The 27,649-nt window shown below is 38.1% G+C and overlaps 1 protein-coding gene across 2 annotated transcripts in view; it reads left to right on the forward strand.

Moving 5' to 3' along the window:
* LOC126481191 (segmentation protein cap'n'collar) overlaps positions 1–27,649 on the forward strand; it is a 384,641-nt gene that overhangs the window by 286,589 nt on the left and 70,403 nt on the right. For both annotated transcript variants that reach the window (XM_050104781.1, XM_050104780.1), the window contains exons 6-8: positions 3,311–3,599; positions 13,489–13,619; positions 23,017–23,113. In XM_050104781.1, the coding sequence (XP_049960738.1) occupies positions 3,311–3,599; positions 13,489–13,619; positions 23,017–23,113 (517 nt within the window). The remainder of the gene's footprint in view (positions 1–3,310; positions 3,600–13,488; positions 13,620–23,016; positions 23,114–27,649) is intronic.

The following is a 27,649-nucleotide window of genomic DNA, read 5'->3' on the forward strand; positions in this document are numbered from 1 at the left end:
TGTTTCCAGTTTTTTTCTTATGGTTATGATCGAAGTGTTTCACTGAGGTGTCAGACATGTAGTTGAACTACACAAACAATGAATTATGATTGTTATGTCATGAGTGTTGTGCATTGAATCAATAGCTATTCTGTTTGCCTTGCACTTGAACATAAGAAACTGATACAGATAGAGGCATTTCTTCTGAAACTGAATGTTCTCTGAAATATTTTAGCATATTGAGTTTTGTTCTGTGTAATTGCAATTCATCAAGAATAAGAAGCTTGTTCCTTTAATTTCATCTATAGCTACATCACTGACACATGTACACTATTAGCAACCATATGATGTCTGGCAGAGGATACATAGTATCATTTTTGTGTCCCTTGTTATTTCATTCGCAAATCACATAAAGGAAGAGAACCTTGATTTCTCTCAACTGATAAAAAAGAAAAAAGCTGTTTAATGTTGCAGTAGCATTACAGATTTAGGCAGGTATCAAGCCATTAACAACTCAACAACTCAGAAATGTTCTTTTTTTATTTGGTGTGTGTGTGTGTGTTGTGTGTTGTGTGTTGTGTGTGTGTGTGTGTGTGTGTGTGTGTGTGTGTGTTAGAGAGGAAGGGGGGAGGGAGGGAGGGAGAGAGAGAGAGAGAGAGAGAGAGAGAGAGAGAGAGAGAGAGAGAGAGAGAGAGATTGCTGCAAATTATGTTCGATCACAGTAGTGAATACAGAGCTGGTTAACTTAACTGTCCTGTTAGATTAATGGCTCTAAGCAATCTTCCATTGCCAGGGATGAATAATTGATGACTAAAAAAAGCAAATGAAACTGTATACTTAATCACATTACAGCTGCCTGACACATTCTGTAAATGTTACATTTTTTGCCAGCAGGGTCTGCTGTACAATTAGTTTGCCATTTGTTTCATTTTTGTCTACAACAGTATCATTCATCTTTAGACTGATATAAAGGCAGCTGTCCTATAATGATGTCTAGTGTGAAATTCGTCACTTATTTATGATCCGTTGTTTTAGTTTTGTCAAAAAGCTTTTAGCTGTTTCCCAAGGAACCGTCCTCACTTAAATTCATGAACAATGTGTACTCAACATTTCTTATACTTTGTGGTAAACTGTGATGGTTATTTAAATTAATATTTAACAGATTCCTGGACTAATGTCATTATATCTCATGGTGTAATCCTCACGATTACTCGCTGAAAAAACAACAAATCACCATTTTGCCAATATGCAACACATAGGCAGAGTCAACAGCCAAAGTAATTGTAAATACAGAGGATCTGAAAAAGAGAAATGAGGTAATATTAAATATAAATTTAAGTGTTAGGAAGTATTTCCTGAAAGTATTTTGTCTTCTACCAGCATAAAGAGCTATCCCAAACCAGTCTACAGACATCAAGCAATAACAGCATGATTACCATTAGAAGCTCCTTCCCATATATGCCTTTCATGTATAAAAAATGTAGTGACATGCTGCCCATTTCTAGACATATACAGATTGGCTACTTCTAATTGAGAATGCCTCTGTTGTTTAAATAGGAATTGTTTAGGAGGAATGACTGTAACTTGCAGTTAGAGCAAGTACTATCTTTTGTCCGTCAGATTGGTTGATTGGTTGGTTGATTTGGGAGGGGAACCAAATAGCAAGGTCATCGGGCCCATCACATTAGGGAAGGATGGGGAAGGCAGTCAGCCATGCCCTTTCAAAGGAACCATCCCGGCATTTGCCTGAAGTGATTTAGGGAAATCACGGAAAACCTAAATCATGATGGACGGATGCGGGTTTGAACTGTCATCCTCCTGATTGCGAGTCCAGTGTGGTAATGTCTGTCAGACATTTCATTTATGCAGATAGTATATATTTTTTGCAGGAGGTATATATTTTTTGCAGGAGATGCAGTTGTTTGTATTATATTGTTTGTCATAAGTTTATAATTCTACCCCCAGTATCCCATATCAGTCAAAGTTATTTGCATTGAGACATTTTTCCAATGATTCATACGTGTTTCTACGAAATCATTATCATGGAGTAGTTCACTAATTTTTTGTAAGGCTCAGATGGTATTGTGAATATGAGCCAACAACACTTTCTTAATGCTGCAACGATGATTCCTACACCTAATGCAATCCTTGGAGTAGATTTCTTAGGAGGGTATGTTAATCTATTTTACTCTTACAAGATTTAGGTGGAAACCGGTATAACAGTGCCAGATTTTGAGAATAAGTTGGAACAGATAACCCTGTAAATCATGACAGACTTCATCAATCTGAATAGGACATAATGTACTCTGTGTTATAATGCAAATACAATGAAAGTTGGAAGTAGTCAATTTTGTTTGCTGGGAAACAAAACAAGTGGAACTGTGGTTTTAGCTACATAAATTCTGAAAAATTTTATTGTATCTGTTCAAAAATAATTATCATCTGATTAACACTGTTAAAAATTTTCTCAGTTTGTAATGAGCAGACTACACATTAAGTTCAATCAGTAGGTAAAATCAAATTGTATATGAAGATGGTATCTGTTCTTTCAGACATGTCCAAAAGAACAGATACCATGTTCATATACATATATAGTTAAGGCTCACCGGCCATTTGATCATCTTCTTCTGTGCAGATGCACAAACAGTGCCCGAACTCATGGGAATCGGCGATAAAGCCACGAGTAATGAGTATAATGGGCAGCGGCACTACGAATATAGTGCGGGACAATAAGTTGGGAATGTGGTTCTCGCTGGCTCAGATGGATAGAGTGTGTGCCATGTTAGCAGGAGATCCTGGGTTTGAGTCCAGGTCGAGGCATACATTTTCCACTGTCCTCGTTGACTAAGCTAAGGGTATTCATTTCATTGTAAAATCAAATTGGATGAATGTAAGATCATGAGTGTAAATATTTGTATTGGCTGCCTCCATGGTCTATTGGTCCAACACTGTTGGCTCCCAACATGGTCCTGCATTTGAATCATAGCACCCATCTCATTTTTTTCTATTGTGAAAATGTCTGGGCTGGGATCCTCTCAGCCTTCTGAGGGTAAATGAAAAGCTGCTTAAGTAAATAAGTTGTGCAAGCCACTGATGTGAATGATCAAAAGATTTGCATCAGGCTGGGAGCCTAAAGTCTTTTCTTTTTAACATTAGTGATAATAAAACAGTGCACTATTTGTAGATAAAAAGTTGAGTGAGTGTGAAATTGGAAATGAAAATGAGCATATTAATTTATATTAGATTTAATATTTGCACATGTCTACCCATGTGGTCCTGAGCAGCAGATAATACTAGATTATAATAAATGGAAATTTGCAATTTGTTTCAGGGTCGTGTGCCGGTGGTGCGCACAGCTAGTGTTGAACAGCGCTGGCAAGACTTGGCAAACCTGCTGAGCCTACCTGGAGAAGGTGTTCCTGGCCACACAAACTACCCGCATCATCATCCTCATCACCCACATGCACACCATCCACATATTGGCTATGGCAGCAGTACAGCTGGAGGTGCTGTTGGTGGTTATGGAGATACTGCGAGGGGAGTCCTGCTGCACAATGCCACGCTTGCTCCACCTGTTGGGGACATGAACGCCACAAGTCCATACCATGGCCATTCTGTTGGTGAGTACTCACAACAATTTACTCATACAAATTCATTTTTCATGTATGAATGTCTTGCTCATGGATTACTAAGTTCTTAGCACTATATTCTCTAGAATGAAATTTTACACTCTGCAGTGGAGTGTGTGCTGATATGAAACTTCCTGGCAGGTTAAAACTGTCTGCTGGACCAATACTCGTACTCTACTGACAGAGCTATCCAAGCATGACTCAAGACTCATCCTCATAGCATTACTTCCACCAGTACCGCACTTCCTACCTTCCAAACGCCACAGAAATTCTCCTGCGAACCTTGCAGGACTAGCACTCCTGGAAGAAAGGATTTTGTGGAGACATGGCTTAACCACAGCCCAGAGGATATTTCCAGAATGAAATTTTCACTCTGCAGCAGAGTTTGTGCTGATGTGAAACTTCCTGGCAAATTAAAACTGTGTGCCAGACCGAGATACGAACTCAGGACCATTGCCCCTCGCAGGCAAGTGCTCTACTGACAGAGCTACCCAATTACAACTCACAACCTGTCCTCCTAGCTTTACTTTCACCAGTACCTCCTCTCCTACCTCCCAAACTCCACAAAAGTTCTCCTGCGAGCCTTACAGGATTAGTGCTCCTGGAAGAAAGGATATTGCAGAGGCATGGTTTAGCTACTGCCTGGGTGATGTTTAAAGAATGAAATTTTTACTGTTCAGCAGAGTGTGTGCTGATATGGAACTTTCTGGCATAGTAAAACTGTGTGCCGGACTGAGACTCAAAGTCAGGACCCTTGCCTTTTGTGGGCAAGTGCACTACCAACAGAGGTATCCAAGCAAGACTTGCAACCCGTCCTCATAGCTTTACTTCTGCCAATACCTTGTCTACTACCTTCCAAATATCACAGAAGTTTTCCTGTGAACCATGCAGGACTAGCACTCCTGGAGAGAAAGGACATTGCGGAGACATTGCTTAGCCACAATCTGGAGGATGTTTGTGGAATGAGAAGTCCAGTCCAGCACACAGTTTTACTTTGCCAGGAAGTTTCATATCGGTGCACGATCTGCTGCATAGTCAAAATTTCATTCTGGAAACATCCCCCTGGCTATGGATAAGCCATGTCTCCACAATGTCCTTTCTTCCCAGACTTCAGTCCTGCAAGGTTCGCAGGAGAACTTCTGTGAAGTTTGGAGGTTAGAAGACAAGGTACTGGCAGAAGTAAATCTGAGAGAACAGGTCATGAGTCATGCTTGGGTAGCTCAATTGGTAGAGCTCTTCCCATGAAGGGCAAAGGTCCTGAGTTCCAGTCTCAGTCCGGCACACAGTTTTAATTATGTTCTCTTTTTCTGTTTAGTACTGATAAATACATTGTAATAATACAGTTACTTTTATACAGCATACTTATCAATTCATTGATACCACACCCATATTATTCTTCAGAATCTGATACTGATAAAATCTTTGGAAACTTTTGTCTGTGAAACATTTAGAATTTTCAGAAGTAATGTCATATTTTCCTATTTAAGGCATTTTACAAAGTTCTTTTAAGCCAGTATTTATTTCTGTTGCCCTTATTTATTATGTCCATAGGGGTCTATCATTGACCACTAAATGTTATGTGCCAAATACATATTTTAAAAAGGTATTAATAATATTTCATTGGATGTTATTGTTAATATGATGTTTTTAACTACCTTTATATCTTCGGAAGATGCCATGTACCTACATCTACAACTACATACATACTCCACAAGCCACCATACAGTATGTGGTGGAGGGAACCCTGTACTACCACTGCCTGTTTCCTTTCCTGTTCCACTTGCAAGTAGAATGAGGGAAAATGACTTTATATGCCTTAATATGAGCCCTAATTTCTCTTATCTTGCCTTTGTAATCCATAGGCAAAAAGTGGTTTGGTAGCAATAGAATTGTCCTGCAGCCAGCTTCAAATGCTGGTTCTCTAAATTTTCTCAGTAATGTTTCTCAGAAAGAATGATGCCTTCCCTCCAGGGATTCCCATTTCAATTCCCAAAGAATCTCCACAATACTTGCACATTGTTCTAACCTTCCGGTAACAAATCTAGTAGCCAAACTCTGAATTGCTTTGATGTTTTCCTTCAACCTGACCTGTTGTGTCTCCCAAACACTCGAGCAGTACTCAAGGATGGGTCGAACTAATGTTCAAAACAGTTTTGACATTTGCGCATATGACCCTAGTTTGTTTTTGCGTCCTAAAACAAAAAAAAACAAAAAAAAAAAGCTGCAGACAAGCCATGCTGTATTTGAGCACTACAGATTTGTTTTTCCTACTCACCTGCATTAACTTAGATTTTTCCATATGTAGAGCTAGCTGTCAACTAGAAATTTTGTCTGTCGCCTTGTATCCTCCTACACTCACTCAATAATGACACCTTCCCATACACCACAGTGTTATCAGCAAACAACCACAGATTGTTGCGCATCCTGTCTGCTAGATCACTGATGTATATAGAAAATAACAGCAGTCCTAGCACACTTCCCTGGGGCACTCTGACAATATCCTTGTCTGTGATGAATGATTGTCATCATGAGCAATGTACTGGGTTGTGTTATTTAAGAAGCCTTCAAGCCACTTGCATATATTGAACCTGTTCTGTGTACTCTTACCTTCAATAACAATCTGCAGTGGGGCACCATGTCAAATACTTTCCAGAAATCTAGGAATATAGAATCTACCTGTTGCTCTTTGTCCATGGATCACAGTATACCATATGAGAAAAGGGCAAGCTAGTTTCGCATGAGCAATGCTTTATACAACCCTGCTGATTTGTGGTCAAGCTTTTCTGTCTTCAGGAAATTTATTATATTTAAACTGAGAATATGTCGAAGAATTGTAAACCAATGTTAAAGATATTGGTCTGTATTTTTGCATGTCCATTCTTTTACCTTTCTTGTATGTAGGAGTCATGTGTGCTTTTTTACAGTTGATTGGGGCTTTGCACTGGGTGATAGATTCACAATAAATGCAAGCTAAATAAGGAGCAATTGTCATAGAGTTCTCTTTTTAAAACCAATTGGAGCTCCATCCAGTCAAGATGACTTATTTGCTTTAAACTATTCCAGTTGTTTCTCTATGGCAGGGATGCTTATTACTATATCCACCATTTGGGAATTGGTGCTATGTTCAAACAACAGTATGTTTGTAGGCTTGTCCTGCATGAATGATTTCTTAAATGAGAAGTTTAAAACTTCGTCTTTACTTTTGCAATCTTCGACTTCCACATGAGACTGATCGAGTGACTGGATAGAAGCCTTTGACCCGTGTAGTAATTTTATATAGGACCAGAATTTTCTTGGGGTCTTGACAAGATCATTTGCTAAGGTATGATAGTGATACTTGCTGCATGCTTTTTGTGTCAGTTTTTTTTTTTAATAGTTGCACGACTTTCTACCAACGTTTGCCTGAAATCATTTGTGTACTCACGTTTGAACCAAAAGTACAGCAATATTTGCTTCCTCGGAATTTTCTGAATTTCATTGTTAAACCACAGTGGGTCCTGCCCTTCCTTAATCCACTTACTCGGCACATACATCTGCAGAGCATTATGCCCCTAATTCCTCTATGCCCATCAAACTGGAACTAAATGATGTCAATTCATTGCCTGAATGGCATGCTAACAACTACTTATCTGCTCTTTCTAGCAAAAATAATGCCCTAGCCTTCTTGATTGATTCATTAGCTTTAGTAACCATAGTCACTCTGATGAAATTGTGGACACTAATCCCTGTCTTGCTACTGACACCATTGATAAGGTCAGGTCTGTCTTTAGCGGTAAGTTCTAAAGCAAAATCTTGAGACCATACAGTTGGCTCCAAACCAAAGGACCCTAATCAACTCTGGAAAGCATGCTGCAAATTCCGAGCTGTGCTTGAACCTTGCATGTGAGACCACCACCTTCAACACTTCTGCCAGCTGTCTATGTGAACTGAACTGTGAATGCCTCAGAATCCAAGTGAAAGACTTTGTTGGTTCCAACATGAACCATAACCTGTACACTACTGCACTCTGCACGCTAGATAACGACAGGCAAAGCCTTCTCAACATGTCGGATGAAGCCCACCAGCAGACATAATGGATGCACATTAGCTTCCTTTTTAGCCTGAACGCTATTTTCCTAAGGGGATCCACAACATTCCTTACTTTGGAGCTCCCGATAACTATCAAACCCCAATCCTTGTGTGCCTTCTTGGACCCTGCTGAACAAACAGCCACCTGTCCACTTGCAGGGCAAATAGATAAGGACTTATGGCCAGTCTCCACATGGGCCTTCCATTTCAACGGATGCAAAAGTGTTACCACCCACCAATCATGCAGCTGTGTGTGTGGGTCCTCTGTGTCATGTATACTAGGAGACGCCTCTGCAGCAGAGCCCATGGGCAAACCAAACATCACCTGAAAAGCCCCTTGTGCTGTGCCAGATGCTCTGCCATTGCTACACCATGAGGCAGCAGCCTGAAGATGACTGACCATAGACAAAAGCAGATTCAACTCTTTCGTGAACTGCAGCCAGCTCGTCCTGTGTTCACACGCAGCATGCACACATCTCGTGTGATGTCACATGTGATTAAGATTAGAACATTGCTGTGAAAAAAGTGCATATTACTGTCACTTATTATTGGCAGTTACTGTCTCAAAATACCTGTTCATGAAAAAGTCCTGGATTGGCACACAGTGCTAAGCAACTTGTATAAAAAAAATTCTGTGCAGTTAAAAAGAAACAACAGTGTGCAATAAGGTTTTATCTTTATACACACAAACTGAGTGATGGTTTTTGATAAAAATGCAGTTAAACTTGTGTGTCAAATTTGGATTCAAATGCAGATCTCCTGTGAAAGAAAACAACCAGGTTCATAGTTTTACTTATTTTACTATCAAGAAGTTTTACTTTAGTGTACACTCTACTGTAAAGTGAAAATTTCATTCAGTGAAAATTTCATTCTGGACTTATCCAGAAACAAGACATAAAATGCTGAGTGTTAGTGGCTGCAGTCAACTGACAATCATTAACTGCGCAGGAAATTTTCTTACTTGCTCCAGAGTTTCATGATACATTTATACCATATCATAAATGAATGAATGGATAATTTAATATGTGCAAAGCAGTATATTTTTCTCTGGAGCTGATATCTTGGGAAAGAAGTGTTCCACTACAAAAGGTAGCTTCTGTTGCCTGATAATATTCCTACACTTTTTGTGTTAGTTGTAAAGTAGTGTAATTGTAGTCTTGTGCACACCTGTTAATTTGGACTAAGTGTGCTTTGGAAGTGACACCACAACACAGCGGCTGCTGGAATGACTGAATACACACTTCAGTCGTTCTTTCAATCACAAAAATTGAAATATTCAAAGTATAGGTCTGAATTCTCAAAACAGTAAATCAGAGAGAATTTAAATGCCTATGTGGGTAGCCTCTGAAAGTGTTCCCTGGACAGGAAATAAGTTTAGGCATACAATGATGCCTAAGACACCGACAAAGTAAACATCATCCGTGAAAACCTTCACTATATGATGAAACTACCCATTTTTGATAACAAAATCTAATAATTCCATGTTTCTATTATGAAGAAGGGCTTTTGTGGTTGTTGTCTGCCGTAATGAAATTTATTCGTGCTCTTTAAATTGGGATTTCACTTAGTTTCTTAACGCTGGAGCAGGTGTGCCGATTCTCGCAACACAAGTGGGTGTGTGGTGTACTTTGTACACATGTAAGGAATAATTGTCTTTATGTTACCGGGGTGAACCTGTACGAGTAAAATCACAGTTTAATCTCGGTTAAATTAAACAATGGGGAAATAAACTTAGATTATACGAGCTAAATCACTGTATAACTAAACAATAATAAAATAAACTTTCATTGTATCGTTCTGTTGCCACATACAAGTGTTACTCCACAGTAATGACCCCCTCAGAGTATTAATCAGCATAATCCCATCAGATCTCTGTCAAATGCTTATTCAGTTACTAATTATCTCATAGGCAGCTTCTTCATTGCGTAATTTTGCTGCTAGCTTGTAATCTGGGTCTCTTTTCTTGCAAGGATCATAAATTTTTTCTCACCTGGCTCATTATTTATTTTATATTCCTGCTGCTCACTTGGATGTACAACAGTAAAACTTATCACTGTGTTAACTGAAGCAGTAATGAAGGATTAGATTGTTGTTGTTGTTGTTGTAATCTTCATCTCCCAGTACCTACTGCATCCTACATCCTTCTGAATCTGCTTAGTGTATTCATCTCTTGGTCTCCCTCTACGATTTTTACCCTCCACGCTGCCCTCCAGTACTAAATTGGTGATCCCTCGATGTCTCAGAACATGTCCTACCAACCAATCCCTTCTTCTAGTCAAGTTGTGCCACAAGCTCCTCTTCTCCCCAATTCTATTCAATACCTCCTCATTAGTTATGTGATCTACCCATCTGATCTTCTGCATTCTTCGGTAGCACCACATTTTGAAAGCTTCTATTCTCTTCTTGTCCAAGCTATTTATCGTCCATGTTTCACTTCCTTACATGGCTACACTCCATACAAATACTTTCAGAAATGACTTCCTGACATTTAAATCTATACTTGATGGTAACAAATTTTTCTTCTTCAGAAACGCTTTCCTTGCCATTGCCAGACTACATTTTATATCCTCTCTACTTTGACCATCATCAGTTATTTTGCTCCCCAAATAGCAAAACTCCTTTACTACTTTAAGTGTCTCATTTCCTAATCTAATTCCCTAAGCATCACCCGACTTAATTTGACTACATTCCATGATCCTCATTTTGCTTTTGTTGATGTTCATCTTATACCCTCCTTTCAAGACACTGTCCATTCCGTTCAACTGCTGTTCCAAGTCCTCTGCTGTCTCTGACAGAATTACGATGTCATCGGCGAACCTCAAAGTTTTTATTTATTCTCCATGGATTTTAATACCTACTCTGAACTTTTTTTTTTCCTTCACTGCTTGCTCAATATACAGATTGAATAACATCGTGGAGAGGCTACAACCCTGTCTCACTCCCTTCCCAACCACTGCTTCCCTTTCATACCCCTCGACTCTTATAACTGCCATCTGATTTCTGTACAAATTGGTTCAAATGGCTCTGAGCACTATGCGGCTTAACTTCTTAGGTCATCAGTCGCCTAGAACTTTGTACTAATTAAACCTAACTAACCTAAGGACATCACACACATCCATGCTCGAGGCAGGATTCGAACCTGCGGCCGGAGCGGTCGCTCGGCTCCAGACTGTAGCGCCTAGAACCACACGGCCACTCCAGCCGGCTCTGTACAAATTGTAAATAGTCTTTCGCTCCCTGTATTTTACCCCTGCCGCCTTCAGAATTTGAAAGAGAGTATTCCAATCAACATTGTCAGAAGCTTTCTCTAAGTCTACAAATGCTAGAAACGTAGGTTTGCCTTTTCTTAATCTTTCTTCTAAGATAAGTCGTAGGGTCAGTATTGCCTCACGTGTTCCCACATTTCTACAGAATCCAAACTGATCTTCCCCGAGGTCAGCTTCTACCAGTTTTTCCATTCGTCTGTAAAGAATTCGCATTAGTATTTTGCAGCTGTGACTTATTAAACTGATAGTTCGGTAATTTTCACATCTGTCAACACCTGCTTTCTTTGGGATTGGAAGTATTATATTCTTCTTGAAGTCTGAGGTTATTTCGCCTGTCTCATACATCTTGCTCACCAGATGGTAGAGTTTTGTCAGTACTGGCTCTCCCAAGGCCATCAGCAATTCTAATGGAATGTTGTTTACTCCGGGGGCCTTGTTTTGACTCAGGTCTTTCAGTGCTCTGTCAAACTCTTCACACAGTATAGTATCTCCCATTTCATCTTCATCTACATCCTCTTCCATTTCCATAATATTGTCCTCAAGTACATCGCCCTTGTATAGACCCTCTATATACTCCTTCCACCTTTCTGCTTTCCCTTCTTTGCTTAGAACTGGGTTTCCATCTGAGCTCTTATATTCATCCAAGTGGTTCTCTTTTCTCCAATGGTCTCTTTAATTTTCCTGTAGGCAGTATCTATCTTACCCCTAGTGAGATAAGTCTCTACATCCTTACATTTGTCCTCTAGCCATCTCTCCTTAGCCATTTTGCACTTCCTGTCGATCTCATTTTTGAGACATTTGTATTGCTTTTTGCCTGCTTCATTTACTGCATTTTATATTTTCTCCTTTCATCAATTAAATTCAATATTTCTTCTGTTACCCAAGGGTTTCTACTAGCCCTCATCTTTTTACCTATTTGATCCTCTGCTGCCTTCACTATTTCATCCCTCAAAGCTACCCATTCTTCTTCTACTGTATTTCTTTCCCCCATTCCTATCAATTGTCCCTTATGCTCTCCCTGAAACTCTGTACAACCTCTGGTTGTTTCAGTTTATCCAGGTCCCATCTCCTTAATTTCCCACCTTTTTGCAGTTTCTTCAGTTTTAGTCTACAGTTCATAACCAATAGATTGTGGTCAGAGTCCTCATCTGCCCCTGGAAATGTCTTACAATTTAAAACCTGGTTCCTAAACATCTGTCTTACCATTATATAATCTATCTGATACCTTTTAGTATCTCCAGGGTTCTTCCATATATGCAACCTTCGTTCATGATTTTAAACCAAGTGTTAGCTATGATTAAGTTATGCTCTGCGCAAAATTCTACCAGACGGCTTCCTCTTTCATTTCTTAGCCCCAATCCATATTCACCAACTATGTTTCCTTCTCTCCCTTTTCCTACTCTTGAATTCCAGTCAACCATGACTATTAAATTTTCGTCTCCCTTCACTACCTGAATAATTTCTTTTATCTCATCATACATTTCTTCAATTTCTTCGTCATCTGCAGAGCTAGTTGGCATATAAACTTGCACTACTGTGGTAGGCATGGGCTTCGTGTCTATCTTGGTCACAATAATGCGTTCACTATGCTGTTTGTAGTAGCTTACCTGCACTCCTATTTTTTTATTCATTATTAAACCAACTCCTGCATTACCCCTGTTTGATTTTGTATTTATAACCCTGTGTTCACCTGACCAAAAGTCTTGTTCCTCCTGCCACCGAACTTCACTAATTCCCACTATATCTAACTTTAACCTATCCATTTCCCTTTTTAAATTTTCTAACCTACCTGGCCGATTAAGGGATCTGACATTCCACGCTCCGATCCGTAGAACGCCAGTATTCTTTCTCCTGATAACAATGTCCTCTTGAGTAGACCCCGCCCGGAGATCCAAATGGGGAACTATTTTACCTCCGGAATATTTTACCCAAGAGGACGCCATTATCATTTAATCATACAGTAAAGCTGCATGCCCTCGGGAAAAATTACGGCTGTAGTTTCCCCTTGCTTTCAGCCGTTCACAGTACCAGAACAGCAAGGCCATATTGGCTAATGTTAGAAGGCCAGATCAGTCAATCACCCAGACTGTTGCCCCTGCAACTGCTGAAAAGGCTGCTGCCCCTCTTCAGGAACCACATGTTTGTCTGGCCTCTCAACAGATACCCCTCCGTTGTGGTTGCACCTACGGTACGGCTATCTGTATCGTTGAGGCACGCAAGCCTCCCCACCACCAACGGCAAGTTCCATGGTTCATGGGGTGGCGGGGGGGGAAGGATTAGATATGGGCTGTAAAACAACAATGGAATAGTACAAGACAGTGTTGTTTGTGGTTGGTGCACTTTATATGTAGTCACACCCAATCGAGGGTTAAATACTTGATTCACATAGTCATGCAGCCATAAGAACTCTAAATAGTTGATTAACTCCCTTCCTTCTTTCTGTGACATCAAACAGCAATGTCTATGACAATAAGATGTTAGTATTCATAACACTTTAAGTCACTGAGTGTATGTGATGTTCGTTAATGGTTTTCTTTTATGCACAGGAAGCAATTCAAACCTTGGAACTGCCGTGGCTGCGTCAATGAACCTGACAAACAGCAGTGAACCAATGGGAGATACAGGCTCTACTGCATCATACAAAATGGAGTCATCACATGACATGATGTACTATCAGGTAAGAGTCTTAGAGGATAATTCTATAAATCTTAGTATGTGACAATGATTGCTATGCTCTCAGCCTTGACTGTGTTATTATTTGTAAGTAATTCAATAAAAATATCAGATCTACATTTTTGTGAGTTAACATAATGTAAACAGTCCACTTCAAAGAAACTTGGAGAAGATCATGTGCAAAATGTGACCTTGTATACCAGAGTTTAAATTTTGACTTAAGAAAATCAAAGGGCTACCTAGTAGACAAATATAGATAAGATTCAGAAATCTGGAAATTTGCAAATACTGGCTGAACCGTGAACAATGGACATGTTTAATAATGGAATTAAAATGTTTGTTCAGTAGTAGCTCAGAAAAAGGGGAGTGGAGTGACAGAGCTGTGAAAACTACTGATTGGCCACTCAGAATATTTGTGAAGAGAGAAACATATTGAAGTGAAAGTGAAGATTTAGAAACTTTCTTCCTTACTGCTGTTAGTTTGATTGGTTTTAGTTCCAGTTTTTGCAGAGTTTGATCATTTAACCCCTCTTGCATTAGTGTATGAAATCAAAGATACAGATCATTTAAAAATTGAATTGTCAAGTAAGAATGCAGAGCAGTGACAATTTCACCAGGCTAAAATAATAACATTGTTTCTACTTATTTTTGTTGATATAATAATGATGTTTGTAACTGGCAAATGAAATTGTTAGAATCTGCAGCCCACCTGGGATTACAATTGAAGAGACAATAAGTATCTGAGTCAGAGTTGAGTGAATTCTGTTCTGTGTTGAAAGACAGGAGTAATATAAGTGAGATCCATTTAGAGTAGGTAGAGAGCACTTGCACATATGAGTGGTGGCTGCACTTTGTCGATACCACAAGATTGTTTGCTGCATACTGATTGAACTAAAGGCAGAAAGCTGTTCAGTTCTTCAAGCAACAAAGAAAACGTGTATGAATGTGTTCCGCATTTAAAAAATGTAGAAATAGTTGTCACATGTGAAACAGACAGAATTGGTGCAATGAAAGACTGTGTTTATATACAAGCTATTTGTTTCACTGTGTAAACAATATTAAAATTTGGGTAGTATGTCCAGGACAGAGACTGCCAGAAGGCATGAATGTAACAAGAGTACAAGTTATAAACTGAAGAACTGAGTGTGAGAAATGTTATGGAATGGAGTGAATCCTGATGCTGAAATGAATCTGAATATAATACTTATCAGGTAGAGGCAAACTGATTGTTAGAAAAGTAGGTGGAGTGACAAACCTAAAGGGAAAGAATGTAAATAGATAGTGTTGATGAAGAAAGAAGAAACCAGATGCCATAAGGACAATAAAATCAATTAAAAGTAATAAGATAACTTCTAGAAAACGCAGGTGACAGTTTAGAAAATGGCAAGAGAAAAACCAGGAAAAATACGTTGGGGGATCAAAAAATAATAATATAATTAATCTTAGTTAATGGTTTTAATACAACAGGGCAATTCCCTAGTGTTGGAAAATTTCTCTGAACTATTAACTTTGAATAAATGTCCCCCTCTTCATTTGTCCCTTTCAGAAATCATCAACTTTCCATAATTTTTGTTATCTCTGAAGGAACAAACCAGTAATTTCAAAATAATGAGTGTCCAGCAACATCTAGTGGTTATATTTCCATGAGTTGCTAGCCAACAACTTGTGCCTGTGACCAAACCCTTTTCCATATATAGTCTCACTACTAATTGTAATATAAGTGGTGTTCAGTCCACTTCAAATAAAGTCCACTCCAAATAAAGCATGTTTACGGCCCGTAACATCAGCACATGCTTCAGTCATGTGCTGTGGCCGAATTTCAAGCTATATGGTGCTAAAAGCCATTTCCAAGTTACTGTAGGAAGATACAGGATGACTTAGATAGAATTTCTATTTTGTGTTAAATGGAAGCTTGCTATAAAACACAGTATTAATCGTGTGCTGCTTGTCACAGTTATAGCAATTACATATCTAGGCATAAAATTGATGAAAGGAAGTATAAATGGAACTAAGGTCAGTTTATTGACAGAATTATAGGAAACTGTAGTTAATTTATAAAGGAGACAGCATATAGAAGACTTGTGTGACCCATTGTTGAATACTGCTTGAGTGTCCCCGCCATGTCAGATTAAAGGAAGATATCAAAAGTGGTATCAAAATGATCAGTGAACTCAAATGGGAATCCTCGAAGGTAAGATGATGTCCTTTCCATAAAACATTGTACTGAGAAAGCTCAGAGAACCAGAATTTGCAACAGACTGCAGAATGATTCCACTGCCACCAATGTACATTTTGTGCCCGGACTGTGAAGACCAGATAAGAGGAATTAGTGCTTATATGGAGATATTTAGACAGCTGTTTTTCCCATATTCAATATGCAAGTGGAACTGGACAGAGAATGACTAGCAAATGGACAAGGTACCCTGTGCCATGTACTGTGTTTTGGCTTGTGGAGTATGTAGATGTCCTTATTGAGGGTGTTTTCTGATACATACTTTCATTTCAGTTACCTTTTCTTATTATATAACCCAGAAACTACTTTCTCTTGTGAGTGTACTTTTCTTTAATTTATTGTTTCAGTGTTCCGTACATTCAAGTTGTGAGTATATCTCTCAGATGTAGAATGTATCACGTGTTATAGATACATTATACATTGTTTAGTTCAGATATTACTTTACAGGCAGATTTCTATAGCAGTAATTAAGAGACTAATTTTATACTAATGATCTGGTATTATTTTAATACACAGACTTTTGCTGAACAGATACCTTACATCATGAGACAAATGCTAGTCGCCATGTGTTTACATTTTTTCAGAAGTAGGCTAAACATTTTCCTCAATGAGGACCAAAAAAAAAAAAAAAAAAAAAAAAAAACTACATGGTTTATTCATAATTCATATTCCATTGGGGTGTTCTACTATCATGTCCTCTTTGAAATCATCTCTAAAATTTGACAAACTCTCAAAAAAACCAATGTTCTTATTGCAGCAATTTGTATTTTTATTGTTGAAGTTTCAAATATCATGGGTGATTCAGAGCATCTCACTTTCATCAATTAACCAGCTGCTGTGCCATTAACCCATGAGTTTATACTGAAGTAATCAAGTGACACGTGTTAAAATATTTACCTTGGCTGAAATTGACTGTAAGAAGAGTCATTTATGAACTATATATGTGTTAAATCACATTGTTGTTTAGATTTGGGTACAGGTGACGAGTGAGTGAAATAAATGAAAATCATAACTTGTTGCTCCTTATAGGTGGTGCAGTTTTTGCATTGTATGAAGTAGTCAAATGCATCTGAGAGGTAATGCCAAAAATTCATTCAGTGGTAAAAAACTTTATTAATAAGTTGAAGTAACATAAAGTCTCATCTACTGGACATTATCGCCACAAAGACCAAAGAAAAATAGAGCGTATATTTTAAAAGATTTAGAGCTTCTAACAAAAAACAACCAGTTGAGAGGAAAGCTTTCATCCCATTGATAAAAACAGTCAAAGATCACTTAAGCAGATTGCTAAGAAGATGCATTATTGACACAATGTTAAAACCCGAGAAGTCTTGTAAATATTTGAACACTGAAAGGGATCTATGCCTACCACTTCCCACAGCAGGTGTATACAAAATCTCTTGAACATGCAGTCAACTGTACATAAGAACTACTAAAAGAAGGAATAATACCTGGCTTAAGCCTCACATGGTGTCAGCTCTGGAAAAGTGTATTATATGTCTGAGGTCTTTTTTGACCCCAAAAGTGATTCTATCACCTTTATAGCAATGAAATGTAAAATATTTCAAAAAAAAAAATAATAATTATTTATTTGATAGACTCATGCACAATGTTGACATTATAACTCTATAGTTTCTTGCTATATCTAATTTGTATATAAGTTGTAATTGTGTACTAGCTTTGTTTGAAATATGAAAACATATATTGTTCAGTTCCAAAAATTACTTTAAAGCAAAATATTCATATACTGCTTACTATGTAACAATACAGTAATTAATTAATCTTGAAAAGCTCACCATGGCTTGAAAAATAGATAATCCTTACTCATCTGAACAAAATTCATTTAACAGTTTCCCATGTGCCTTAGATAAGCCGTCTATTATTAGCAGACCAAAGATTATCTACATCTACATCCATACTCCGCAAGCCACCTGACGGTGTGTGGCGGAGGGTACTGTGAGTACCCCTATCGGTTCTCCCTTCTATTCCAGTCTCGTATTGTTCGTGGAAAGAAGGATTGTAGGTATGTTTCTGGGTTGGCTCTAATCTCTCTGATTTTATCCTAATGGTCTCTTCGTGAGATATATGTAGGAGGGAGCAATATACTGCTCGACTCTTCGGTGAAGGTATGTTCTCGAAACTTTAACAAAAGCCTGTACTGAGCTACTGAGCGTCTCTCCTGCAGAGTCTTCCACTGGAGTTTATCTATCATCTCCGTGACACTTTCGCGATTACTAAATGATCCTGTAACGAAGCGCGCTGCTCTCCGTTGGATCTTCTCTATCTCTTCTATCAACCCTATCTGGTACGGATCCCACACTGTCGAGCAGTATTCAAGCAGTGGGTGAACAAGTGTACTGTAACCTACTTCCTTTGTTTTCGGATTGCATTTCCTTAGGATTCTTGCAATGAATCTTAGTCTGGCATCTGCTTTACCAACGATCAACTTTATATGATCATTCCATTTTAAATCACTCCTAATGCGTACTCCCAGATAATTTATGGAATTAACTGCTTCCAGTTGGTGACCTGCTATTTTGTAGCTAAATGATAAGGGATCTATCTTTCTATGTATTCGCAGCACATTACACTTGTCTACATTGAGATTCAATTGCCATTCCCTGCACCGTGCGTCAATTCGCTGCAGATCGTCCTGCATTTCAGTACAATTTTCCATTGTTACAACCTCTCGATACACCACAGCATCATCTGCAAAAAGCCTCAGTGAACTTCTAATGTCATCCACAAGGTCATTTATGTATATTTTGAATAGCAACGGTCCTATGACACTCCCCTGTGGCACACCTCAAATCACTCTTACTTCGGAAGACTTCCTTCCATTGAGAATGACATGCTGCGTTCCGTTATCTAGGAACTCCTCAATCCAATCACACAATTGGTCTGATAGCCCATATGCTCTTACTTTGTTCATTAAACAACTGTGAGGAACTGTATCAAACGCCTTGCGGAAGTCAAGAAACACGGCATCTACCTGTGAACCCATGTCTATGGCCCTCTTGAGTCTCGTGGACGAATACCGCGACCTGGGTTTCACACGACCGTCTCTTTCGAAACCCATGCTGATTCCTACAGAGTAGATTTCTAGTCTCCAGAAAAGTCATTATATTCGAACATAATACGTGTTCCAAAATTCTACAACTGATCGACGTTAGAGATATAGGTCTATAGTTCTGCACATCTGTTCGACGTCCCTTCTTGGGAACGGGGATGACCTGTGCCCTTTTCCAATCCTTTGGAATGCTACGCTCTTCTGCAGTTCTGTAGAGTCAAGCGCAGTCCACGGCTCAAGATAGAATTTTACTGTAATCTGCATGATCATTGGTATGCAGCACTATTACACTCTGCATCTGATTGGTGATAAAAAGTCTGAGACTGCCCTTGTCTTTAATTTTGATCTAAGGTTAAGTGGAATACCTGCAGTTTCACATATTACATTCCCTGAAACCTGCTTGTGCACATCAGGTGGTACTACATCATACATTATCGGCCCACTTCTAGATACAAGAGTTGGTGCACTAGTTTCATGAATGTTATCATCATCATCATCTTTTTGCATTAACACATGTGCACTGCATCTCTACCTGTATATCTTCCTCTGTCATATTTACAATAGCATCACTCACGTTCTCATTTCCAAATATTGATTAATTATCACTGTCATTCTTCTGTAAATCTGCTGAAGTCTGTTCAAGACTGTAGCCCCTTGCAAAAAGTATACCATCATCCATGACAAATAAAATATAACATCACGTCTTACTTTATAAATAAAAAAAAAAAAAGGAAATGCCATTTCTCACTGTGAATTTCTCATACGCATTGATATGTATGTATCTTTTACAAATTGTTAACAACAATGGACATATAAATGTCAGTTCAGAAGATACATTGTTGCCAAGTTTTTCTTTTCATGATAAAATTGAAATATAACATTGAAAATCACATATTATTTATTTGGGGTATTTTCTGACCCAATTGCAAAAATTTTGAATTATTATACTATAAATCACGCTATAATTGTATTGTACCTAGTTATAAAAAAATCCTAAAAAGCATATCTGGGGGTCAGGAAGTGTACATCCTCATCAAAACTGTTTCTTTGTAGCTAAATGAGCCTTGGGATCTGAAAGATGTCCCAGACACCTTAAAAGGGTTAAAGAACACAAAGGCACACTGATAAATTGGCAGTAGCAGGTCATGCACTGGTAGTAGAAAACCACTGAATTTGATGTACCGATACTATAGTTCTACGATAATTACTACGCTGTGATGTACAGAGAGCACATAGAAATTCAAAAGCACTAAAACAACTTTGACTGAAAAGAAGAACTGAAGTGAATATTGTACTAAATAAAAGAAACAGTGCCAACTCTTCCACACTACAAGCTCCATAACACACACCAGCACTACTCTGCAATCTTAGGAAATGGTCTGATGATGTCATGACCTGACTGTTGTGGACATAAGCATAAATAGACCTGCTTGCTGAGCTTTTTTAATTTTTAAGCTACTGAGTCTTAATACCCTCTGATGGTGTCTCCAGCATTAGGCACAGTAACACGCCTTAGCCTGCAACCTAGTACCCATGTAATAAAAATTTCCTAGGAACAGAATTTTTGTTAAATTTGGAAATGTTATTGACTAATATACTGTATTTTGCTGATTGCAAGTGAGGGATTTTAATAAATGTGCTTTGCATAAGAAGCCAAAGTTGACAAATTCCAAGTCACAAAAATATGGCTTTGTTAACTTATATGCAAGACAAATTATTGGTGAGTAGAGATGTAAAGGGTTACTTGAGTTACAAAAATGTCTACTTCAAAAGTTATACCCAAAGCCTCAGGACACTTCTTGCAAATAAATAAGCATACCTTTAACTGCTTGGATTGTAAGCGAGAATGCCATGGAGGATTAATTTTTAATACTTCAGGCAATATATGTTACTAAGTGGTTCATAGGAAAGAATATTCTGATGCTTTGGTGACTTCCAAAAGTTATTAATACCAATCCATTAAAAAAGTAGTGACATTGTGAACAAAAAACGCCATTAAAATTTGTTTTTTGATTTAGTCATTATTGTGACATGCTACAAGGGTCACTCCAAAACAAATGCACACATTTTTTTAAATCCATCTTTTATTCTACATGTTTGAAAGTATTACAGTGTGTAAATACATCCTTTAGGAACAATATTTTCATTTTTCCACATAATTTCCATCCCTCTCAACTGACTTAGGCCATCTTGGAACCAGCGCCTGTATACCCACACGGTAAAGTTCTGGACCAACCTGTTGGAGCCACTGTTTGGCAGCGTGCACAAGGGAGTCATCATCTTCAAACCTTGTTCCGCGAAGAGATTCTTTCAATTTCTCAAAGAGATGATGGTCACATGGAGCCAGGTCAGGACTGTAAGTCAGGTGTTTCAGTGTTGTCCATCTGAGCTTTGTTTCTTTGTGAGCCACTGTCAACATCCTGGGAACCCACCTGGCACAAACCTTTTCTAATGCCAACACTTTCAGTATTCTGCAAACACTTCCTTCCCCTATCCCAACGTAGCGTGACAATTCGTTGACTGTGATGTATCTGTCAGCAGTCACCTATTTGTTAACTCTCTGCACATTGTCTGGAATGTGTGCAGTATGAGGCCTGCTGCTGCTAGGACAATCCTCAATATTGCCGTGCCTGCTTTCATCACGTAACCTGCTTGCCCACCAACTAATTGTACTGCGATCGACAGTAGCATCTTCATACACCGTTTTCAACCTTGTGTGGATGTTTCCCACTGTCTCATTTTCACAGCACAGGAATTCTATGACAGCGCTTTGCTTCTGATGAACGTCAAGTGTAGCAGCCGTCTTGAAGACACACTGTGATGGCGCCACTCACGGGAACAGGTTGAACTAAGTTTGAAAACAAGTGGGAAGGATGTATCTACACACTGTAAAACTTTCACACAAGCAAAATGAAAACTGTATTTTTACAAAAATAGAGTGCATTTCTTTTGTAGTGACTCACGTACGTAACTTTCTTCATTTCAGATTGGATGAAACTGGAAGAATGGGTAGTTTCATTTGCTCACAATTTTGTTAGAAAAATATTTTTCTCCTTGTTGATGATATTGGCTGACTTAAAGTCTATCCTTTCCATTATTTAAAGCCTACACACTTGGAACTACTGAAGGAAGCACTCCAACAAAGTGTCGTAATGATACTGCATGCAGTAATTTGAAACTCGTGGACAATTTATGTGAATTGTTTCATAAGTGTGTCATATAGAACTGCCACTTGAATATTTCATGTATTTATCATAAATGATATAATGTTCAGAGTTCCCTGTTCCATTACATTTTTATAGTTCATCAAAATATTTGCATTATTCCTGATACTACCCATATATTAGCAGGCTGTTTTGTAGCTTCTGGCATTACGGCAATATATATCTTAATAGACAGTTTTAGTGACTTTTTGTGATTATTTTTCAAACTGTATACTGGTTACTGCTATGGGACAAAAACCGAGTGAGGTGGTGCAGTGGTTAGTACACTGGACTTGTCCAGAATGCTGGGATGGTCCCCTGAGACAGAATGGCCGACTTCCTTCGCCATCGTTCCTTAAACCGATGGGACCAACAACCTCGCTGTTTGGTTTCCTACCCCCGAATCGACCAACCAACCTATGAGACACTCCTCTACATAGTGTAGAATATGGAACAATATATTTGAGATATCCTCATTGTGTTGTAACTGAGAACCATCAACTCTCTTCTGAAAATGTAAATAAAGATGAGTATCCTAACAAGACGTTATATGATTGTGGTTCTACCGGAAACCTGAGTACAACATTCTCTGCTTCATTCCCCTTTTTCAAACCATCATGAGCACTGTGTGCTATTTCCTGTGTATATGGAAAAGTGCATATCACATGTTCCCTATTCATACTTGACAGTTCAGTGTCAGTAATAATAATTACTTCAGTACCTGCAAACTTGTTTTTATTTGTACAATTGCTTCCTGTGGCTGTTAATGAGCAAAAAATTGTCTGCAACTTCTGCAGACCAAGAAATACTCAAATAATTTTATAATAATATAAAGGCAATCAGTAATTTTTGAGACAGTGGTTAGTGCTTCAATAATATCTGCTATCCATTTCAGAATACCACCACTGAAATAAGTCAGACAACAGAGGGATTTTTGTCATCCATACTAAATGATGAAGATTTGCAGTTGATGGACATGGCAATGAATGACAGTAAGTACCATTTTATTCTAACAGTTAAATAAAACTTTTGAATTTCATGCTATAATTTAGTTACTTTCACCAGTGATCAATAAATATGAGGTCTGTTTAAAAAATTCCTCAACTTTGTCCACAAAATTTTTCTATGCTTACCCTTTACTTATTGGATATGGTCTCCTTCGAAATACTCTCCTCCATAACTGATACACCACTCCCAATGTTGTTTCCACTTCTGGAAGCAGTCCTCACACCCCTTTTGTTGGATAGTGTGAAGCACCATCTGCAAATTTTTATTAATCTCGTCTGACATTGCAGATCTTTGTCCCTTCAATGGGTTTTTCAACTTGGGAAATAAAAAATGTCCAGAGGGTCCAGGTCTGGAGAGGACAGAGCATGAGGCAGCACAGTGATTTCATTTTTTATGCAATAGTCATGCGCCATCAGGGATGAAGGTGCGGGTGCATTATTGCCATGAATTGTCTCGCCACATTTCAGGTCATTTCCATCTCACATTTTCTTGCAAGCATCACAGCATGTCCCAATAGTACCATCAGTTAACAGTTTATCCTTGTGGCACGAATTCGTGATAAAGCAATCCTTCAAAGTCAAAGAAAGCTATGAGCATGGCTTCAACATTTGGCCTGACCTGACAACCTTTTTGGTCTTGGAGAATTTTTCCCGACACATTGTGAAAATTGAACCTTGGTTTCAACATCATAACCATAGACCCACATCTCATCACCAGTTATGATTGACTTAAGGAACATCTTGTTCTCGTTTGTGCGATCCAGAAGCTCTTCACAGACTGTGAGCAAAGGTCTTTCTGGTCTTGACGCATGATCCATGGTACGAACTTGGCAGCAGCATGATGCATTCCAGGATGCTGCATCAGGTTTTCATGACATAGTCCACCTGAAATGTTTCAGTCTTCGATTGGCATGCACAATTTTGTTTATGTTCCTGACGTGAGTGTTGTCAGTACATGTCGTAGGGCATCCTGAATGAGGGCCATCTTTAACTTCTGTCCAACCCTTTTTAAACTCTAAAGGTTTTCTTGAATTTCACACAAAATTTAATGCAGATGCATTGCTCTTCTAAATCTGCCATCTCAAAATTTGCAAACTATGCAACACAACATCCTACCGAATACAGCACTGAACAGTAACTAACAGACATACAACAATGAAAACTGATCAAAACAGATGGTGAGTACAGAAGACAGTCAAAGCAGGAGCTATACAATCATACTGAGAAAATCACAGATGTAGCCAGGAAGAGACGTCTTGCTTTCTACGGACATATCACAAGGATGGACCAAACAATACTGACCAACTGACTTCTCAACTACTGCAAGAGCAGGAAGACCTTGACACCATGGCTGATAGAAGTCAAGAAAGACATCCAGGAACTGAACATAACTGAAAGTGACATTAGAAACGGAGCACTTCTCAGAAGGATACTAAAAGAAAAGAAGTTTCAGGACAGATCACCCCATAAAAAGACCAGTGTCCTTTGGACAAAGGAGAGAAAGGAGAAACATAGCTAGAGACTGCTGGATAACTGGGCAAACATCAAGTCCCTCTCCAGGCAGAAAAGTAGAATATTGTGGTCCCTAACTGGCCCATTCGAAAGAAGAAGAAGAAGAAGAAGAATGAAAGTTCCTGCAGTTACCCGTTAAACACAGGCATGCACAGGGATGCCAACTTCATTTTGCTCCAACACACCATAGGCACAAAATTATGAATGTTCTGGAAGTTTTTGAACAGACCTCATACATAAAATAAGCAATAGCTTCTCTTTACAAGATATGAACCAGTTCTTTTGAATGTTTGTACTTTCTTAATGAGTAAATGGATGAAACCATAATATAAAATAAATAAATAAATAAATCATTTGATCTGGCAGTTGCTGCCAACTCTTTAATTACATAAGAACGAAACACAGAAAGCATTGTTTTGCAGGTTGTATGTAGTTACTTTAAATTATAAAAACATAATCACATAATGCTTAAAAGAAGTTTATACTGTCGAATTTAGTAGCAAACTTAGTTCTACACAGTTTATTATTGTGTCACCTGTTCACCACTTTAGTAATTTGTGGAATGGATTACTTATTAAGGCCATAATTCATGTTGCTCTTCTCATTCTCCAGGTGAATTCTTTTTGTAATTAAATCTATCCATAATGTTTGGTTGAAAAAAATTACCCAACAAATGATTCACTTTCCTGCCAACAACTTAATTCCATTACTTTCTGTCCCTCAACTAATTAACAGTGTGATTTGGTGAAAATCTTAGCAGTTGGATGGAATGTATTTTGTGTGCTTTGGACCTGAAGGCCAAAATTAGCAACTTGAAAAAGGCCGTTTTTTAAAATTTATTTCTCATATCCACCTTACAATGTGGTATTGCATGATTTATGCCGTAATAAGAACGCATCTGGATATTAAACACTATTTACATTATGAATCACACCCTGTCCTGAAAGGAAAAAACACACCAGTTGTTATGTTTCTGCACATCTGGATGTTAAACACTCTTTTTTAAGCCCTATCTAAAGGCCCCATGTGACACAAGAAATAATGAAGCTGATGAGCAGCTGTTATGTTTTTCCTTGAAATGTTCCTAACTTCCCTGTCTTCTTCAGCTTGTTCAGTGAATTTTATTTCCCCCAAAAATTTCTTTTTTACTGTGAATATAGGTTTCCTTGTGGACTTAATGCACTTTTTCATTGAATTTGTTCTTAACTTGTCTGTAGCTCATCGTCTAATGGTTAGTGCCACTTCCTCTAGATTGGGGGCTCCGGGGTTCGATCCCTGGCTGGGTCAGATTTTCTATATTTGGGGCTGGTTATTTGTGTTGACCTAATCATATAATTTCATTTCATCTCATCTTTGTCACAAAGGTGTTTAAGTCACCAAAGTGGCATCAAATACAAAGGCTTGCTGGAGGCAGCTGAACAAATAATATCATAAGATCATTTTCATATCAATTCTTCATTTTTCACTTTTCTTTCTTTTTGCCATATATTTATTCCATGACTGTAACTGGTGTGTTTGGAACAGTTCCCAATTCATTTCGTTACCCGTGCCACAGTTTGTGAATGTGATGGAATTCTTTCTCTACTGTGGTCTTTCAGCATATCTTCTTGCTAGTCGTCAATTCTCTTTGTATGGGTCTTAATTCTTTCTCACTCATGTGAATCATTGTACCAGTTTCATTCTATTCTGGCACTGCTCGTGTTTTCCAAAAGAAAATTGGGAAGTGGTGAAAAGACTTTCAAACTCAATGAAGTTATATGCCATTCCTCTCTGATACTAGTTCCTAATCCCCTATTCTTTTCTGCTGCAAGTGGTGGCACAATTTAACATCTCATGTATTGGTTGATCAAATGATATAATTCCCTGGCAATGAGAGCAGCACTGCCCCATTTTGTTTCTGAGGGAAACAGGTGCAACTCTTCATTCACTCATGGAAAATGAAAAATGGAACACTAAATATAAAAATTTGTATTACTCACATCTTCAGGGAGGACATAAAAAAGAATAAGAATAAAAATTCTGTTGGTCAAGCTGGATCTTAAGCAATTTTTAAATTAGCCATTGTCATTTCAGCACATTTTATAGACAATGGAGGTCCTGGCTAATGACTGCAAAGCTGATGTCCTTTTATTAATGAGCAATTTGTCATTATTCTGTGTGCATAATCCACTTTATATTTTAGGTGGATAAAACTAGCTGTTCCAATAACATAAAATACTTCAGATCTGCAATTAAATTACATATTTGGCTTATGAATTATAATTTCTATAGAATTTAAGAAATGAATAAAGCTCAACAGGCAAAGTTCAGCGTATTTGAGTAGCTCTGCTGATAGGAAGTGAAAAACAAATCCACTATACTGCTATTAAAGTAAAACAGTTGTTTTTCAAACATGACATTGTATATCATTTGTATCTAAAATATCAACACCTATGTCCTGGCTGCATTAGTGTTATAAAAAGATGCAGCTGTAGTTTAAAAGGTGCACACTTAAAATGGTGTACACACCAAATGTTATCTCACTCAAGATAAAGGTTTTGTTCAAAATACTGATCCATTTAATTATTGTCCTACTAATTCCCATCTGATCTGATGAAGACGGCACTAGTGTCTGTACATTTAAAAGAAAATATGTTTTGAATAACTTTCCAACAGAGGAATTATGCTTGCAGCATTTTGTAAATGAGCATGCAAAAAGAAAGAGTTGTTAATACATAGGTTCATTCCTTTAAAAAATATTAAAAATGAAGGTAAATCTCTCTCAAATGTAAAATACATCAATAATGAAGATACTGGAAACAGATTTATAGCATCATAAAAATGTTAGTGATTTACATCAACCTTTCAGAAGTAAGAAACACAAATCTGGAAAGTGGGGAAAAGATATTCGAATGCAGTGCAGCTAGTGAACTGAATTATGTGACACTGATGGTAGCACGTCAAGATTGAGTAAGATGTAACCACCAAAAAAAAATCAGTGAAATATTGTTCATTTAAAAACTCTAAAAT

Source organism: Schistocerca serialis, chromosome 5, assembly GCF_023864345.2.
Source record: "Schistocerca serialis cubense isolate TAMUIC-IGC-003099 chromosome 5, iqSchSeri2.2, whole genome shotgun sequence".
NCBI lineage: Eukaryota > Metazoa > Arthropoda > Insecta > Orthoptera > Acrididae > Schistocerca > Schistocerca serialis.